The 19,414-nt window shown below is 44.7% G+C and overlaps 1 protein-coding gene and 2 long non-coding RNA genes across 4 annotated transcripts in view; 1 reads left to right on the forward strand and 2 right to left on the reverse strand.

Annotated features, from left to right (window-relative positions):
• LOC135391856 (uncharacterized) overlaps nucleotides 1-19,414 on the forward strand; it is a 231,398-nt gene that overhangs the window by 175,245 nt on the left and 36,739 nt on the right. The window lies entirely within an intron of this gene.
• On the reverse strand, nucleotides 1,394-8,224 carry LOC135390507 (uncharacterized). Its single transcript, XM_064620202.1, has 6 exons — nucleotides 8,192-8,224; nucleotides 6,844-7,040; nucleotides 6,720-6,737; nucleotides 3,129-3,263; nucleotides 2,996-3,013; nucleotides 1,394-1,704 (listed from the first exon to the last, which is right to left on the reverse strand). The coding sequence occupies exons 1-6, from the start codon at nucleotides 8,222-8,224 to the stop codon at nucleotides 1,578-1,580; spliced, it is 528 nt and encodes a 175-aa protein (XP_064476272.1). The 3' UTR covers nucleotides 1,394-1,577.
• On the reverse strand, nucleotides 9,306-11,725 carry LOC135393465 (uncharacterized). The gene is made up of 3 exons (XR_010422639.1): nucleotides 11,601-11,725; nucleotides 11,459-11,476; nucleotides 9,306-9,664 (listed from the first exon to the last, which is right to left on the reverse strand). It is a non-coding gene; the product is annotated as an uncharacterized LOC135393465 (long non-coding RNA).

Here is a 19,414-nt window from a genome sequence, read left to right on the forward strand (position 1 = left end):
GTATTGTACAGTGGATGATGCCATACATCCTAGAGGCTCTTTCACGGAAAGACACTCCAAAATTCGCAGCCTCGTCTACTTTCTCCAGGAATGTGGCCTCGCCCGAAGGCTATGAGTATACTGCTCGGCCTTCTCATCAACTCTGGCAGTGACTGCCCTAGATCTTAACTTTCGGCCGTCATCATTCCATCATCTGTTGTCGTATCATCTCGTCTCATCCTGGCTACAGTCGTGACATAGCCCACATTCGTGAGGCCAACAACGGCAAGCCGGTTTCCCGGCACTATTGTGTAAAGAAGGGTTGAGGAGCACTGGAACATAACATCGAACATGCCTCATATGAGCAGGGCTCATCCAGCTGATATATAGACCACACAGTCGCTGTCTAAATTCTGCAACTGACCAGGTCATATAGGCGAATGAGGGGATTCGCATGACCATACCACGATTAAAATTATGGGTCTGCTAGGTTAGCCGTGAAGTGAGATTTCTTCCACCACTTACTTGATTCTCTAGCTGCAAAGGTCGTTTCGATGTGATGTCCGATGATAGGGAACTGATTTGCATAAGGACGTCTGACGTACGAGGGGCTCAGCAACGACTAGGTTCATTTATACTTACGTGCAATACAAACGTATATGGCTTTCGACATACCGCTACAATACTCTTCTTGCTGGAGCTAAAATTCACACGCGTCACAGACCCTTGGCAAGTGTTCTTCCTCCTCGGACCCTGACACGTCCTCAAAAGGGTCACATTCTGGACCACAACCTCAATCCAGGACCACGAATCGGACGGCCAGGTTCAAGGTGTTTCAACTCCTAATTGAATTGTCTTAAAACCTTTGATGGGAGCGTGATCTCTAAACCACCGCCCTGTGGTTCAGCTTTACGACCAACGATCGCGGCTGGCAAACCGTGCACCCCGTAAGGTTACGCAGTGCAAGGTCCCGGCGTCACTCCCCTGATTTAGTGCCGAGGGGCAAGGAGGGTTTCTTCGAACTCTTGAGCTCCGTGCTTTCGAGCATCCACTGTCGATGTTGCGAACGTTACACGTGATGAGAATAGTAATCATTAAAAATACACATGGCAAGAAAATAAAAATATACGGCGGTAAATGGGCTCAAAACGGCAAGCCGATATACCGTAACAGCCACCAACACCTCCGTTGCTCGGTAGTAAACGGGTGAACCAACAGATATTCACATGTGTATAGTGTTACTATAGATCTATACGTCCCAAAGCAGCACTGCATCTCCGCCAATATTGGGCAATATTGGACATATATTGGGCAAAGATGATGTGCCCCTTGGGTCCGTTACTCCGTGGTCTCCTCGTCCTGCACAGTGACACACACTGAAGAGGGTTTTACTCAAGAGAAGACGTACATGAGCTTTAAGAGTAGGAGACACGTGTATTTCACATATTGCTTTTACATATATGGTCTCGTACACCTAGCGACAATCGCATATGAATCCATTGCAGAAGCCTGTAGTGTAGTGATATCCGTGACAGACGGCTTCGCAATACCGACGTCGGAATACGGCATCATCGTCTAGTAGGTCGCATCGAAAGTGATCAAACGGAATGGGGTCTCCTAGAACCGGCCCGCGACCTGGCTCTCTTTCTCCATATGGATGCGCGACAGGTGGATCGTATTCGGGGCGTCCCACCGGTGGTAGCGGGAACCCCCCGTACTGCTGGCCTGCGTAACGAAGGAAAACAGTAATAATATGAAGACGAGTAGAAAAGCACTGCACCGGAGACCATTTTTCTTCGGAGCAGATAAAGTGCAAACAATGAGGCTTGTGCTACGACGTCTCGTTTGGTCACGTGACACGGGAAAACGTATTGCCGCATCGCAGTAAAAGGACCCGCCGTGAGCCGTTGCGTGCGGCATGCGTCCAATTAGGAGAGGATATCAACACATAACATAATATGACAATAGCATATAAACACATGCTGCTGCCTCATTCGGGGGGGGGGATATGTTTATTAAAGATAAAGAAAGGGGGAAAGGCGGCTCGGCTCGGCTCGGCTCGGCCAATTCGGCTCGCCGTATGTGACGCCTGTGACGCATCCCCGTGTTTTCTTGTGTCACGTGGCTCAAACGCTGCGCGTGATGTCACGTGACGTCATGTGCACCAGCATGATTCCTCCTCGTTGAATTAAGGACATCATTACCTTAAAAGCAATACTCAGAGAACGAGATGTCTGCGAGAGGAGAATTGGGGAGAGAATGGCGATGAGAGTGAGTGCGTATCCCGTTCGTTAAACGAGGCTCATGTGGCGTATTTTTTCGGAAAGCAGGTGTCATGTAGCGTTATTGGTTAATGAGCTCGAGCGACAATCGAGAGATGCGTCGTTCAAACCCCCTGCCGCTGTCTTGGCTTTTTCGACGCCTGTCATATTTCAAGGGACACATTCGTTGCGTCCTTCTTGACTCAGGCGCGAAGGGAAGTGCGCTTTCCTTCTTTCTCCTTCACAGGAAGCGCGACAGTACGTGGCGGCCTCCTATATTGGCCTCCGCAAACGATGTCTTCATATGATAGGACCGCGCAAATTTGGGGATTCCTTCGCGCGTTCTTTTCATTGCAGTGCCCCCTTAAATGCACCTGGTTTACGCAAGGGCACACCGCCAAATATTCGGAACCTGATAGCAGCATAACAATGATGAAAGTAACAATTATTAAAAGACACACTGGGGAATATTATACTGTGGTTGTTTAAACTGGAATCAGCTTACTGCGTTGCTGTTTAATATCTTGTGGCATTGATGACGTGGCACTCCGCCGACGATCACATGAACACGTATGTTCGCGACGTGTTTGAGCTCACTTAAATCATCTGCGTCTTTAACTGTTTACTAGATAGATTGGTTGATTATTTAAAAGAAAACCAGGGAGAGATATTTGCTCGCGCCTAAAACGCTAATGAATTGGTGTGCAGTGGGCTCGAACAAACGACGAACAGAAACATTAGGCGTATGTACTTACCGCATACTGCTGACGAAACTGAAAGTATATTAAAGCGTAGATCCTTGTAAAATTCTCTCGTAAGGTATGTCATTTATGAAGTGTGAATGCAGGCAGGAAAATTAGTTGCAACAAATAATTTGCCAACACATACCAGCAATGCAGAGAAGGGTGAGTGATAACATCATCCTGACCGTTCTTGAACCTTAACTGTGTGCAAGCTGCGTGAGTTGTAATGGCTTTCTCTACTGAACAGAATTCATGCAGCAGATGTTGCGAACTTTTCCTGCTGCAATAAAAATATATTCCTTCCGTTAACGGCTCTTAGTTTCCGTGACCTCGTAGCCGATGTCCCTTCTTGTAAAGCCAATACTTGAACAACAACCACAACTTAATTACGAGATGATCACTGAGGAGTTGTATCCCCAGGGGCGATGAAACTCCCCATTGAAATCATTGGTTATGCACTTTTAATACCCCAGTCGAATGCGAACACATCTTTAAGAATTATATCACTTTTTCCTAGAGGAAATCAATGGCTTCTTAGGGGGGCATTAGCAAACTCCTAAGGCAATGTGTTAATTAACTTTCAATAATTAGCTTTTTAATTATAACAGCTACGAAGTTGCCCCAATGAGAACATCTGGTCCCTTCGGCCACCTGATACCGCAGCCGTTTTCCGAATAAAAATCTGTTCGATAGATCGTCCGCAAAATATTCGTGTAGGAACACCTTTTTTTTTTTCTTTATCTAACACCTTTTTTTTTATTCATTGCGCATCTTCGGAGACCACCTTCACAACGAATGTGAGAGGGTGAAGGAGTCCAGTGCCGCCTCATGCGTAGAAGAGAAGTTTTAACTTGCGGAAACAAAAGAAAAGCAAATGTATCGGGTGGCTCTGTGGTAACTGCCCTTATCTTGGATTGCATCTTCTGTTTTCTTTCAATCTTTTTCCAGCACGCAAGAGGCGATAGTGTGCTCTTTCGCGCTCTTCCATTGGGGGTGAAGGAAAGACGCGTCTTCGAAAATGCGAAATGAATAAAATAAAGAAAAAAATGGTGTTTCTTCAATAATTTTTTGCGGACGATCTTTCGCACGGATTTTTGTTCCGAAAACGGCTCCGGTATCAGGTGACCGAAGGGACGAGATGTTCTCATTGGGACAACTTCGTAGCTTTTATAATTAAAAGGTTAATTATTGACAGTTAATTAAGACAGTGCCTTAAGGGTTCGCCAATGTCCACCTAAGGAGTGCCCTTCAGCGTATGCCCTGGGAAAAGGTGATAGACTTTTTTTTTAAATATGTTGGCACTTAGCTGGGACACCCTGTATATTACGCAGCAGGCTGCAGGAAGAGAGGCATTTATAGTCAAAGTCGATATTACGGCACTGTACTCCGTAGCCGGCACTGCGCGAATGCTCAATGTAATACGCGGCAACCTTTGCTCCGTCACAAGATTTTTCTTGCTCTTATTGCACTAGAACGTTCAGTGTAAGCGAAAGCAAGACCGCACTGTATCACAATTTGTGATAGGACGGATGCACCGCTGAATACAGTCCTATACGACATTCTGGGGATGCTTGCAAAAATGGAGATACATTCTACTTGTACTTGGGGATACTTGAGTCCCGGGATCCACATTTAGAAATCCCGAAAACGGCTCGAGATTCCACATGACACGTGCTTTAGTGTTATATTCTACTACATATTTTTCGTTTCTGGTATCACAATCTCATCCGTAGCACGTAAGCGTTCGCGGTGACATGAGTATCCGTGCATGCTGTCGTTACAAGTGAAAGGATACAATATTTTCGTAAATTGTTTCTTGTCAGCGGTACTTTATCAGACGCAGTATTTCTTTCAGATACTATTCATTCCAGGAGGCTTATTCAACGCAAGGACGAGGTATACTTCTGACCTTTTGAAGCTCAATGACGACGACGTTCTTTGTCCTGAAGAAGGCGGAGCTTTCGCCGTAACGTAGACTGAATGAGGGCAGAGCGTTGGTGTGCTGGGTTTGGCAAGGGACTCAACTCGTGAAAGCTATGCGTACCCTATTGATTTAATTGCTTTATTGAAGACCATGACCATTTTGAGGAGACATAATTCGAACGAATGATATACGGGATGCCTCACCTAAAGTGATAAAAAAAAAAATTCTAACTAGCGACATGCTCGGCCGTGGATTGTGGGCCTTTCGGTAGTTTCTCTTAATGAGGACAATTGAACAAGTGACAATTTACAAGGACATTTAGGAAGGCTTTGGACAATTAATTTTTAATTGAGGAATTTATTTTTTCAATTGAACTTTGAAAATTGCCAAGCGAACCTCACTTTTTTCTTACAGAAATATGAAGTCCTCCACAGATAACCACAGACCCAACAAAAACTATGCACACCTAATAACCGGAAGAGCCTAAAAAAAATTGAGTTCCGCTTGAGCCCCGACTGCTTGATTGTCGCGAAGAAGGGCGCACGGAAGGTACAGGGAGAGGAGTAAGTGTTCCCGCCTCTTGTTTTGCCTTTCTTTGTCCCCCTTTGACCTTGATGCTGGTGACTAGAGTCTACTGGTGACAACCGTCTTAGCGCAAAGAAGGCAAAACAAATGAAGGCGGGAACAACCTCTAGACGCACATTTCGCGCTCTTCTTTACGTACGTCGCCATTTAGACTTTTTTTTTTAAATCAGTTTAGGCGAAATACCCTACATATGATTTTGTGACTTCTTGGACGACCACAGGACGAGGCTCTCTCAAGTAGGGTTCATTGAAGAGGAGCCTTGCATGAATTCAGGGAGGATCATCATGCTTCTGTCAGTTTACAATACGTTGCTTTATTCCGAACATACGCATAAGTACCGCGTGCTGCAGTGGCCTGTACGGAGGCGATGAACTTTGCAGAAATCGTGGCAATTTTTATCCTCGTCAGGATGGCCGTAAACGCATAAAAATTCTGGATAAAACGGAACACGTTTGCCGTAAGACGGCTGAGGTCCTCGCCCGCTCTCTCCAAACCGTTGCACGATTGCCGGGCCGTACTGAGGGCGTACCTGTGCCTGTAGCTGTAATCCCGGGTGCCTTTGTGCTGCGTGGAACGAAGCAACAAATGGTGGGGAAAAGAACAGATAAACGTCGGACAGAGAACAAGGTTCTTAAAAACAAGTTTAATGGAGTAAGTATTTATCGTTTGGTGTCATGATTGTCCTTGACAGAAGAAATATTAGCCAGACAATGGGACATTCAGCCCAGTATGCGCAGCCGGAATTACCCCATAAAAAGCCCATTTGACATTACCCGTAAAAATTGCAGATATAGTAGCAGCGTTCAATCTGCAAGTCCAGGTCTTATCGGCGGACATTATTTGCATGAGCAGCTGCTGTGGAATTTACAACTTTGCTAGCTTTAGTAATGAAAGTGGTTACCGCTAGAACACCCACAGAGTAATAAATGCGTTGTAGTGATCTGAGATAGAAACATTTTGTAGTGTTTCTGTTAAATTACATGCCACTTTGATGACGCGTTGCTCCTCACGCACCCGTGAAACCGGTATTAAAATCTGCGTCCGTGACGTATTTCGCCTGAATAAAACCATTTGCCTCTTTGCGTGCGCTGGCTTTACTTACTTTCGCGCATATTTCTTACTTGCACGCAAACAAACAAATAGAAATAAATAAATAAATAATGAACAATTTGTGTATGAGGTTCTTAGAAATAGACTGAGCATAAACATTAATTGTTCTTACTTACCACGTATTGTAGAAAAAACTGAAAATATATGGAGGCACAGAATGTTTGTCATATGCTTCGACTAGGCAGTCTGTCGTAGAGTATGTCACGTATGACCAGTGCACTCCTTCACGAATTCACTTACCAGCAATGCCGATGAGGATGGCCCGTAGCATAATCATGACTGTTCTCTATTATTAACTGTTTGGAAATGAACAAGCTGTTTCGGTTTGCTGAGCGAGTAACGGCTTTCGCGTCTGAATAGGATTCATGAACCCATCCAGATGTTGCGAACCCTATGAGCCGTGTCTTATGTTTTCGCGACTTCGTTGCTGTCCGTTCCTAAAAAAAAAGCTAATGCATTAAACTCTGAAAACTCTTAAGAAAACTGTAAAACTAAAGTTCTAAATGCGTTTTAAGGATAAGGTAATCGTCAATCGATCCTTTCGTTCTTACACGAGGAACCTTCCAAAGTTTTAGTTGACGAAAATCGTGAGCAATTTGTTATAATTCTAACGTAATAAGAATGTGCGCATTTAGACATTTTATTATGGAGGACTTTTTTTTTTAGAAAATATTCAAAAGTGGGCCGGGTGAAATTGTATAGCTCCGTTTACATAAGTGCGACGAAAGCGTAGCTTATCGACTTATCGTTGCGAGACAACCCGTCTGCAGAATGCTGTTTAAAGTAGCGCAGAAGTCATTTTTGACCCCCTGTTTTCTTTCTGTAAAAACAGTTTTGCAGGCCAGTAACACGCACCAAGAGAAGGGATTCACCCTACAGAGTCATAATTACCGCAGAAATTTAATTTAAAGTACGTGAAAAAAAAAAAGCGACTACACGAAAAGTGGTGGGGGGCGGTGCCAGCCTGTGATCTGCCTATGACCTCGCGCTGACGCTACAGAGTGTATACTCGCTGATTGGTTCGGACAAATGTTTTCCGCTACTCGTCTGCCGTCTGCTACTCGACTGTTTGGGGCTCTGGAAAAGTGTTGCTCCTTGTCTCGGTCATGATTCGGCCGCTCCTTCTATCCCAATTCTCCGAGGGAACTGGCAAAACTGGTTTACGGCGGCAATGAGACACTCCGGCTGACCTCCATTGACCAGCGAATCAGAACGGGCGGACAGTGTAACGACGTCGGTGACGTGTCGTCTTGCTGCTCCTCCTCGTTACACCCGGAGTGGCGAGTTACGGATGCGCACGCGTAGTATGTGAGTTCTTTTCTGGGAAACAGATGGCACACATCAAATCTTTTCGTGCCATTCGGTAAATTGTCAAAAGATACTTTCATCACACATCTTATTCAGATTTCTTTATGGCCCTCAGTACGTCTTCAAGGTGCATTGAACTCTCAACCACGACCTACTAGATCGTAGCGACCATGCCATACGGACGCCTTTCCAGAGCCGCATTTGGAACCTAGCGGTGGCGCTGCTCATTGGCCCGTTTCTTGCTTGCTCAATTTCTACAGTACCCTGTACTTTAGCTTACCTTAGTGTATTTGTACAAGCAGTGGACGGACATCCCACGGTAGATGCGTCCTTGTAAAGTTGATAGTCATCATCATTCTACGCGTTTTCCAAGGAACTGTTGCTGTCGTCTGCTATGGTAATCATGCGTTCGCTTATGCGCGTTCAAAATTCAAACTTCCATCGCCCAATCACGGTGCATATCTCGCGGGCCGATAAGTAGCGCCCCAAGCAGATCGTGCGGACGGGCTCCTCATTGGGTTTGCAAATTATCACATGGTCTCTATAATCTAGTAGGTTGCGAACTCAACACACCGCATACCGTACCGCGTTTTAACGTTCTCTGCGGAACCCTACGTGACCAAACGCTGTACTCTGCCTCCAAGCAGGTGGCGTACTCGACGTGGCACGCACCCGCAACCTTGGGATCAGAAGGCGCACACGCTATCTTTGAGGCACGAAGGTCGGTAATGCTGGATTAGGTAAAGCTTGTAAACGTTGTAACAGCTTCTGAACACTCTTTAGACCGGTCTAAATATGGCTGGCATCATGCAAGATGGTGGCAAGATTGCCTGCGAGAGCGTCATCTGTGCAGAATCCCTTTTTACAGCGGTAGCTGTCAACGGGAAGGTCTCTGGAAATCGCTCGCAAAACCCTCAGTTTCGGTGATGTAATACAAGTTAAAATAATCTAAAAGCAGTTTTGACATACTCAGAGGTGGATAACTTGCCCCCGAAAGTGTCCCGATTTTTCTTGCTTCTCTTGTCCTATTTTTGTCCCGATTTATGTGACATGTTTACTAAAATACACATGGCGAGAAAATGGAGACATACGGCGGTAATTAGGGTCAACAACGGCAAGCCGGCGCTGACACAACCACCAACATATCACGGCATCAGACATATGTCGGCATAGTTTCGTTAGTCGGCCCAGGACGCACATTCCCAAGTGCGTCAGTTGTGACGTTGCCCACAACTGTGAAGCCGACAGCGGCGAGCCCGGTCCGTTCACCATCAGCACCACCACCACCACCACTGCCACCAACAGCTCCCTCACTCGATAGTAAACTGGTGCAGCCAAGAAATCTTTACATATTGTACTATAGATCTATATGTCAGTTACTCCGTGGTCTCATCGTCGTGTACAGTGACACTTGCTGAATAGGTTTTACTCAAGAAAAGACATATGAGTACATGGGCTTCAAGAGCACGAGCCGTGTGGCTTTTACATATGGTCTTTTATATCTAGATACATTCGCATTTGTATCCCGTGCAGTAGCCTCCACGGTAGTAATGGAGACGGCAGACGAGTATGCAATAATCTTGTCGGGCTTCGGAATCATCGTGGAAGTCGCATCGGACTGGTAGATCAAACGGAATGGGGTCCCTTTTGTGCGGCAAGCGACCTGTCCCCTTTTGTCCATATGGATGCACGACGGGTGGATCGTATTCGGGGCGTCCCACCGCTGGTGCCAGGAACCCCGCGTACCGCTGGGCTGCGTATACGGAGAAGAACAGTCTGAAGGCGAGTGCAGAAGCACCGCACGAGAGACGTCATGCTTGGTCACGTGGCATGGGAAAACGTATTGCCGCACCGGTGTCACAGTAGGAGGGCACGCCGTGAATCGTTGCGTGCGGCATGCGTCCAATTACGAGAGGATATCAACACATAACGTAATATTGATATAACAAATATTAATTAACATAATGTATTGTTAGCATCACATATTAGCATATCAACACACGCTGCTGGCTCATTCGGCTCGCAGTACGACGCCTGTGACGCATCCCCATGTTTTTTCATGTCACGTGCCTCAAAGGCGCTCGGAGGCTGCGCATGACGTCATGCGCACGAGCTTCATTCTCCTCGTTGAATTAAAGGCGCCGTTACCTTAACAGCAATACTCACAGAACGAGATTTTGTGTGGGAAAAGAAATGTGAGAGAGAATGGCGACGAGAGTGAGTGCGTATCCGGTCAGTTGAATGAGACCCATATGGGGTAAGTTTTCGGAAAGCAGATGCCAGCGCAGCGTAATGGGATAATGCACTCGCGCGAAAATCGAAAGATGCGTGAATCAAACGGCGCCGCTGTCTTGGCAACTCGACAACTGTCATATCTCAAGGAATTCATTCGTTGCGTCCTTCGCGAAGCAAAGTGCGCTTTCCCTCTTTCTCATTCACAGGAAACGCGACAGTGCGTGGCGGCCTCCCATTGGCCTCCACAAATGGTGTCTCCCGATGATTGGACAGCGCACATTCGCAGTTTCGTTCGCGCTATTTTTTTTTTCTTACTTCAGTGCCCCTATAAATGTACCAAACTGGGCCATGGTTCAGTACCTCCTTGGGCATATTTGCACATATTGATGTCCATCCACGATTAATGTAGCTTTACGAATCGCTTGCCAGTGGCGACTCTGGTCGTATAGAGCGTGTGTATGAAAGTGGGTCTCAGTGTTAAGTGGGGGCGCAATTTCAGCAATGGCGAGACTTGTCTTTACGAAAACTCGTGGACGCTCACTCATTGACGTGGAACTGAGGCTTTGAATACGTTGATTGCGCATGCGCATCGCTTTCCTTGACTTTCGTCAGTATAAATCGGAAGAATCTCCGTATGAAATGCCTATGCGAAATTTTCTGTAAAATTAAGATTTATACCTACATGTATACGTAACGGTACACCACGAAATTTTCAGAACCTTATGCGCTGCGAGATCGACCTATAAGGGGCGAAACTGTCACCTTTCCAGTGTGGATAACACGTGGGCCGATGTTCAGAGTTGGCTGATCTTTTCCGTAATTTTAAGTATATATATACACCGGAAGATCACTGGTACGGTACTGTTCGGTTCCCCAATGCTCCACCTACAGCTGTAAGCGCTCAATAAACGTGTAAAAGCAGACGACGCGTCCACACAATGGTAGTTCATCGTTTCTCCGCAGCGCGCCGACTCTGTTCGATCTCGGAGCGAATAGCAGCTGAACAGTGATGAAAGTAACAATTATTAAAATACACCTGGGCAAATATTATACTGTGTTTGTTTAAACTGGAAAAGTTTATTGTGTTGTTTTTAAATCCGTTGTTGCATTGATGACGTGGCGCCCCGCCGATGATCACATGAACACATGTGCCCACGACGTGCTTGAGTTCACTTAAATCATCTGCCTCTTTCCGTGCACTGTGTTTCTCAACTGTTTACTCAGCTTTTTACTCGCGCTTGCAACACTTATGAATTGGTGTGCAATGGACTCGAATAAACTACAAACAGAAACATTAGTCGTTCGTACTTACCGCATACTGCTGACGAAACTGAAAGTATATTCAAGCGTTGATCTTCGTAAAATATTCTCGGAAAGCATGAATGAAGCAGAATTTGTGAAGTGTGAATGCGGGCAGGAAAGAAAGTTTCAAGAGATAATTCGCCAACACATACCCGCAATGCAGAGAAGGCTGACCGAAAACATCATCCTGACCGTTCTTGAACCTTTACTGATTGCAAGTGGGCATGCTACGTGAGTTGTGATGGCTTTCTGTGCTGAACAGAACTCATGAAGCAGATGTTGCGAATTTTCTCGGCTGTAGTAAAAAGGTATTCCTTCCGTTAACGGTTATGTCTCCGTGACCTCGTAGACCGGCTTGTGCGTAACACGTGCGTACTAGTAATAGGCTACTTTTTGAGTAATATTTGAGTAATCAGTTACTTTGCTGTCAAAGTAACTTTTCGAGTAATCAACTACTTTGAAGGGTTGTCGATTACTCAGTAATAGATTACTTTACCAGCAGAGATTAACTTACCTTTCAGATGTTCTGTCCCAAGTCAAGCCCCTCGTGTCTTCCGCCTCTGTTGAATCGTTCTCCTATAGCAAGCGGGGGTCATCGTAATAACGCAATTTCAGGGCCCCTCTCCGTAATCCGTTCCCACACCAATGTGGTAGTACCTGAAGTTTTGGAGGTTTGGTCAGTCATGGGGAAGTTCCACGCAGCGCTCTTCCACAATCGGGTCAGCGTCTTCCCGGACGATAAATACAGTAGACGTACAGATCTACCTCTCCTACATGTTTTCGGTGTGGTTTCTGTTGTTCGGCTGTTCAGCCTTTTTTTTTTTTTTTTTTTCTGAGATACGCAAAGAGGGGTATAATTTGCGTGAATGCAGAGTAACCACTGGAGTAACGCGTTACATTTCTACTCGTTACTCAATTACATTTGGAGTCGAGCAATTGGTAAAGGTAATCAATTACATTTTTCGTAGAATTAACCAAAATCAATGACTTTATTCGAGTAACGGGCGCAAGTCTGCCCGTAGCCGACGTCCCTTCTTGTAAAGCGAATACTCGTTCGTACATGGCCCTACTGACTTTTAAGCATGAAGATCCAACGTGCCCAACAGCGAGTCCTCTTGACTTTTAAGGTATATTCCATAGCAAACTACAAGAGTAGCAAGCCAAATATTGGCTGACGTCTCTCAACACTTAAAGACAGCAACAACAGACGCATTTCAAGGCGAAGTCGATATCCCGGCACTGCGCAAATGCGCAATACAATAGCGGAAACCTTTGCACCGTGAGGAGCTTTTTTTCTTTTTTGCATCGTATTGCACCAGAATCTTCCGTGGGAAGGAAAGGAAGACCGCGCTGGTTGAAAGTTGATAATCTGAACTACATTATCCAACTGAAGCCGCATCTAAAAAGTTATTCGCTCAAACAGTTAATCTTCTGCTGAACCCGTTTATAGTCACAATCGATCACGTAGTCACACGTAATCAGAATCGATCACGGGTGTCCCAGCTAACTGCGAACACATTTGAAAAAAAAAATATATATATATATAACACTTTTTTTTCAAAAAGAAATCAATTGCAATATAGCATATGCTGAAGGGCACTCCTTAGGAGCGAATTAGTAAAGTAAAATGTCTTAATTAACTTTCATTAATTAACTTTTTAATTATAAAAGCTACGAAGTTGTCGCAATGAGAACATCTGTTCCTTTTCGTCACCTGATATCGTAGCCGTTTTCAGAACAAAAATCCGTTCGATGGATCGCCCGCAAAAAATTCGTGAAGGAAACCCATTTTTTCTTTATTTTGTTCATTGGGCGCTTCTTAGAAGACGCGTCTTTCGTTCACCCCCAACGTGAGAGGGAGAAAGAGCACACTGTCGCCTCTCGCGTCCTGGAAAGGAAAACAGATCGCACCTGATGAAGGACGGACTCTGTCCGAAAGCTTGTTCTTCAGTAAAATAAATGTTTCAGTCTCTTTAAATACTTATTTTATAAGGCCAGTTCCGATAGAGTAACCCGATACATTTATTTTTGTTTTGTTTCCGCAAGTTAAAGCTCATCTTCGACGCATGAGGCGGCACTGTGCTCCTGCCCCCTCACACGTTGGGGGTGAAGGAAATACGCGTCTCGGAAGGTGCGCAATGAACAAAATAAAGAAAGAAGTGGCGTTCCTTCGCGAATTTTTTGCGGGCGATCTATGGAACGGATTTTTTGTTCTGAAAACGGCTAAGATATCAGGTGACCGAAAGGAACAGATGTTCTCATTCGGACAACTTGGTAGCTTTTATAATTAAAAAGTTAATTAAGACATTGCCTTTGGACTCTGCTAATGCCCTCCTAGGAGCATATGCTACGTATATTGCAGTTGATTTCATCTAGGAAAAAGTGTCATATATATATTTTTTTAAATATGTTCGCAGTTAGCTGGGACGCCATGTATATTTCGTTGAACATGAGAGAACTGATGTTCTGAGGCAACATATATATTTCGTATCATTTCGTATATTCGTTCTGTCTGTCTTACCCATGTGACCCATTATGGATGAGATTAGGTACGTACGCTACTTGATCTAGCTCACAAGAGCTTCGGTTCTCCATTGTTGGGCTATAGTGACTCTTCTACGTATCAAATATACATATATGTATATACGGTATGTACTGTATGTATACGGTATTTGTTCATAAATGTAGTCGACCTTGGTTAATTCCTATTGTTTACGTTTTATTGACAAACTTCCGTAATTTATTTATTTATTTATTTATTTATTTAAATACCCTCAGGGCTTGCGCGTTACAGAGGGGAGTGGTAGTTAGAATAAATGGGTTACAGAAGCAAAAACAATCGAACAAACAAAACTGAGTACAAAATATAACAATGATGTCAAAACAACGAAGATGATTACAATGCAATAAAATCACTAATGACACTTTTGAACTGAGCAATGGGCGAGATTGACGTTAGTGAACCGGAGAGGTTGTTCCAGTCGACGGCAGTACGGTAGAAAAATGAGTCAGCGTGAGTCTTGGTTGAACAAGATGGAATGTGGACCTTTTGACGATGGTCAGTGCGGTTTGATATGTACGCGGGCGGAAAAATAAAGCGAGATCGCAAGCTATCGTTATGGTAGTAAATTTTATGGAACAGGCACAGACGGGAAATTTTTCGTCTGGAAGCTAGGTTAGTAAGCTGCAGGTTACGTTTCATGGAGGTTACGCTGGCTGTGCGTTGGTAGTTGCCAAATATGAAACGGGCAGCCCTGTTCTGAATGGTTTCAATGGCCTGAACAAGGACTGATGAACCTGGATCCCAGACCGAAACAGCATATTCAAGCTTCGGACGGACAATGGATGTGTACAAGGATAACTTCAGATGCTGAGGTGCCTGATGAAAGGTGCGCCTAAGATAACCCAAAGTACGGTTAGCGTTGCTTACAACATACTCGACATGTGCTTTCCAAGACAAATCAGATGAGATGAAGACGCCCAGGTATTTGTAGGAAAGAACCAAATTTAATGTAAAGTTATCAAGAGTGTACGACTGGCAGTGTCCACGGACTCGTGTTATTCTCATGTGTTTACATTTGTTAATATTGAGTTCCATGCTCCAAGTGTGGCACCATGTTAATATGTTATTAAGATCAGACTGAAGAAGCAGGGCATCAGACTCCTGTAAAATTTCTTTGTATAGAACACAATCATCTGCGAATAGACAAATAGACGATGACGAAATACACTGCGGCAGGTCGTTAATGTAGATTAGGAAAAGGAGAGGACCAAGCACGGAACCCTGGGGCACACCAGATAGTACGGGAGCTAGACAAGAATCAGCGTCGTTAATGGTTACGTATTGGCTCCTATCAGAAAGGAAGCAATGCAGCCAGGACAGTACATTAGTATCAATGTTGAGTGCACCGAGTTTATGAAGTAGGAGACGGTGCGATACTTTATCAAATGGCTTGGAGAAGTCAAGGAATATGCAGTCGGTCTGGGACCCTTGGTCAAGAACAAAGCTTAAGTCGTGCACGAATGACACCAGTTGAGTTTCGCAGGAAAATGATTTCCGAAATCCATGTTGACTATGATGAAAGAAAGAGTTGGATTCGAGGAACTGTACCAAGTGGGAATATATGACATGCTCAAGAACTTTGCATGAGATGCTGGTAAGAGATATTGGACGATAATTGGCTGGGGAGTGTTTGTCACCGGATTTGTGAAGGGGAACTACCTTTCCAGTTTTCCAGTCGCTCGGAAGACAACCATCTTCTAATGACTGCTTGTAAATCATAGATAACATTAATGAAGAATAACAAGAAGTATTTTTTAGGAACTTTGAATTGATACCATCTGCACCGGAACTTGATGACAGCCTTAACGACTCGATGACCGTTTTAATCCCGTAGGGATCAATGGCAATGGGTTCCATGACAACGTGATTCGAAGTAGGAATGTGAGGTAGGACGGTTATTGCAGTGTGAGAAAACACACCACAAAAAACATTATTAAACACATCTGCACACTCAAGGGGAGGGATTGGCTCGTCGGATGAGTCGATTAAGGTTATGCAGGAGTTGCGCTGCTGATGGTTATTAACTGTATTCCAGAACTGTTTCAAATTATTTTTAAGCATGTCTGGCAATGAGACGGAAAAAAAGTGTGCCTTAGCTTCCTTAATGGCGTTTTTTGTACTGAGAAGCGGTCTCATGATATCTACTCCATTTGGTGGCGCATTGGGACGCTTTGGCCGCTTTGAAAAGTCGCTTCTTCCTATTACAGAGTCGCTTAATATGTCTGGTGTACCACGGAAGCTTTGAGTTGGAATGTATGTATACGAGAGGAATGTGTTTGTTAATGAGTTCTAAAGCTTTGGCTTCGAATAGTGACCAGTTATGCTCAACAGAGCGAGAAGTGAAATCCGTGATAAATGTATCCAGGAAAACACTGAGCTCATTGTTAATATCTGTGAAGTTAGCTCTGTTGTAATTCCTGATGGGCTTCATCCTTGACACGCGCTTTTGTATTGGAATGTTAATAAAGAAGTGAATAACGGAGTGATCACTAATCCCATCTATGCAAGATAAATTAGTGACAAGTTCAGGTGCAGATGTCAGAACAAGGTCAATGATATTTGCACTTGTGGATGTTATTCTTGTCGGGCAGTGTACAAGCTGATAAAGATTGAAATCGTGACACATGTTTACAAATGCATTCAATTGCACAGGCGACTGAGCTGCCTGGGGCACGACATCAAGCCAGTTAATATTCGGGTAATTAAAGTCACCCACTAAGAGCATAGGACATCCGGGAAATCTATTCACGAGGACATTTAACGCATCGTGCAACTCATTGACAAAGGTTGAGGCCGAAGATGGAGGACGATAACACACTCCAAGTAAGATACGTTTGAAATTATGGGTTACAGAAACCCATATCATTTCAAGGTCTGTGGGGAAGCTAATTATCGAGGATACAATCCCTTCAGCAACAGCTATAAGTACGCCCCCACCTGCCCTAAGACCTCTGTCTGCACGATATACATTGTAACGTTTGTGACACAGAAACAATTCATGACTAGACACTTTGGCTGACAGCCACGTTTCAGTTAAAAACACGAAATCAGCATCACATGAATCAATCAAAGAAGAAAGTTCATCGCGATGCTTCAACAACGATCTAGTATTAGTGTAGACAACAGAGATATTGGCATGAGAGGAATGCTATGCAGTGCTTTGCTTAGAGTTAACGCCGTCAGGCAGCAACGGGCACTGGCCTACACGATTACCTTCAACTGGGGGAGGATTATGAGTATTGGAAACAGGCTGACCCGAAGTGGTTGTAAAAGCGTGAAGCTCCTGGATACAATTGTTATGACTATCATAACGATAAGAATGATTGTTCACGAACAATGTATTATACCTAAGCTTAAAAGGTGTTCCCATTGACTTGCCATATTCTATTAACTTTTTCCGTGCAAGTCTTGTGGCCGCACAGAAGTCTTCGGATATTGAAATGTCCGGTGTGAAATTTGTACGGTTCGCTGAGTCCTTCAGACTGTCTTGTGCACGGCGTTTTCTATATCAATTGCGCTAAGGGACAACAATGGAAATTGTTGTTCTGCGGCTGGAACATAGAAAAAAGAAAAGAACGCAGAAAGCCTCAAGCGCCGAAGAACAATGAATAAAGAAAGTAATCCATGGGTTCGTTCGGCTGCCCAGGGAGCGCCCTCGCTCACTGCCATCAGTGCCACCTGTGACGACGGTTATTTCCAGTATTTATTTCAGTTATTTCGCTGTTTCCTGCGGTTATTGCATCAAGGATGGTACAGATTCACTGAAGTAGGTCGAACACAAGGCAAAATTCACGCGATGACGTGTGAAATCGCCAACATTGTCTTCTACGTTTGTAAAATGTACTGGAAAACTTTTCCTCCGCCCGCCACCAGAGAAGAAAGCCGGCGCTAGTGTCGTCGTGCCAAACTCTAGCCGAACGTCCCTATAAGATGTGGGTTCGAGTCCTGCAGCTGGCTAACCTTTTCAGTGACTTCCTTCCCAAGCAGCACGATAAAGTCGAGTGAAATAGGGGTGGACGGGTAGGTGGAAGGCCTTGAACAGACTCGTGAAACTAAAGAACACTGGTAAGACACATTCCGTCCACCCCTGTTGCACTCGACTTTCAGGACATTGTGCTGCTTGGGTTCTTTCTTCAATCTAAGGGGCAAGTTTGCCCCTTATCGTCGTTTCTCTTATCATCATAAGTTTGCCCCTTATCACCGTCGCCATCTAATCTTGTTGTTGGCCAAGTTTGGAAGATAGATCATGGGGGTCGACCACCGATGACGTCTCCTTTGATGTCGGAAACTTGGTGTTCCCAGCGCGTGACAAAGTGAGCCAGTAAGAAAATATTAAATTAAATACTTAGGAACGTACCTTTCCTGCGATGTATGGGTGGTTTGCAACTTCCTGTCAAAATGACGCAAGGGAAGTTGCAATGTCACGTGGATTTACGCTTCCGGTCCGAAGTTCAGCTGGAGTCTTATAGAGTAAGCGAGATTTTCAACCGAAAATAAGCTAATGTTCCGGGCGTAAATGCACTAATTCTGCGGAAAAGGGACATATAATGTATCGCATATCCTTGGATCCTGCGCCTTTGGAAAAATGTTCTCAACGTAATCGAAAATTGAACTAAGGGGTGTTGGCACTTGTCACCAAATGTCGTGCTGTGTACTTATCACGTTGAACTGTGTGTGGCTGTGATAAGATTATGAACTGTGACGTGAATAGAATATTACTAAAGCCACAGCTTCTTCCCAGTCTAAAAGAAAACGATTACATGCGTACTATCGTCAGAGTGCTGAAGATTGCAGCGTAAAATACTGCCTGCACATTTTGTTGCGCCATATCTGAAATGTTGCCTGTTATCTTTGTTATTTGAGGCGTCAAATTGACCGCATTGTAACAGAACATTTCCCGTGGCAAAAGATTGCGATTTTGAAGCGCACGCCGAACGAAACCGAAACATGCACTACGTGTCACGAAATATTATCTTTGTCGCAAGAAAAGTACGTGCGAAGTATTTGTTACAGTACCTTACTTCTTTGGGGTGCAGGCATTCCCAGGAAAAGCCATCTTGGTTGTCTTTTAAGCCAGGTGGTAGAAGTTTTGCTTTGCTCCAATTGAGCGCAATTTCGGACCGGAAGTTCGAAGAGCCAGCATGCGTAGCGCCACTTCTCAACTTGAAAACCACCCATTGTAGCTGGGACACTGTATCCCCCTGTGACTTTGCGGTGACGCTACAGAGTCCGTGCCCGCTGATTGGCTCAGATAAATGTTTTCTGATACTCCTCTGTCGCCTGCTACTCGGCTGTTCAGATGTATGAGAACCGATTGCTCTTGGCTCGGTCATGATTCGGCCGCTCCTTCTATCCCTAGTCCTCCGGGGGAACTGGCAAAAACTGGTCTAGGGCGGAGGTGGG

Source organism: Ornithodoros turicata, chromosome 4, assembly GCF_037126465.1.
Source record: "Ornithodoros turicata isolate Travis chromosome 4, ASM3712646v1, whole genome shotgun sequence".
Lineage (NCBI taxonomy): Eukaryota > Metazoa > Arthropoda > Arachnida > Ixodida > Argasidae > Ornithodoros > Ornithodoros turicata.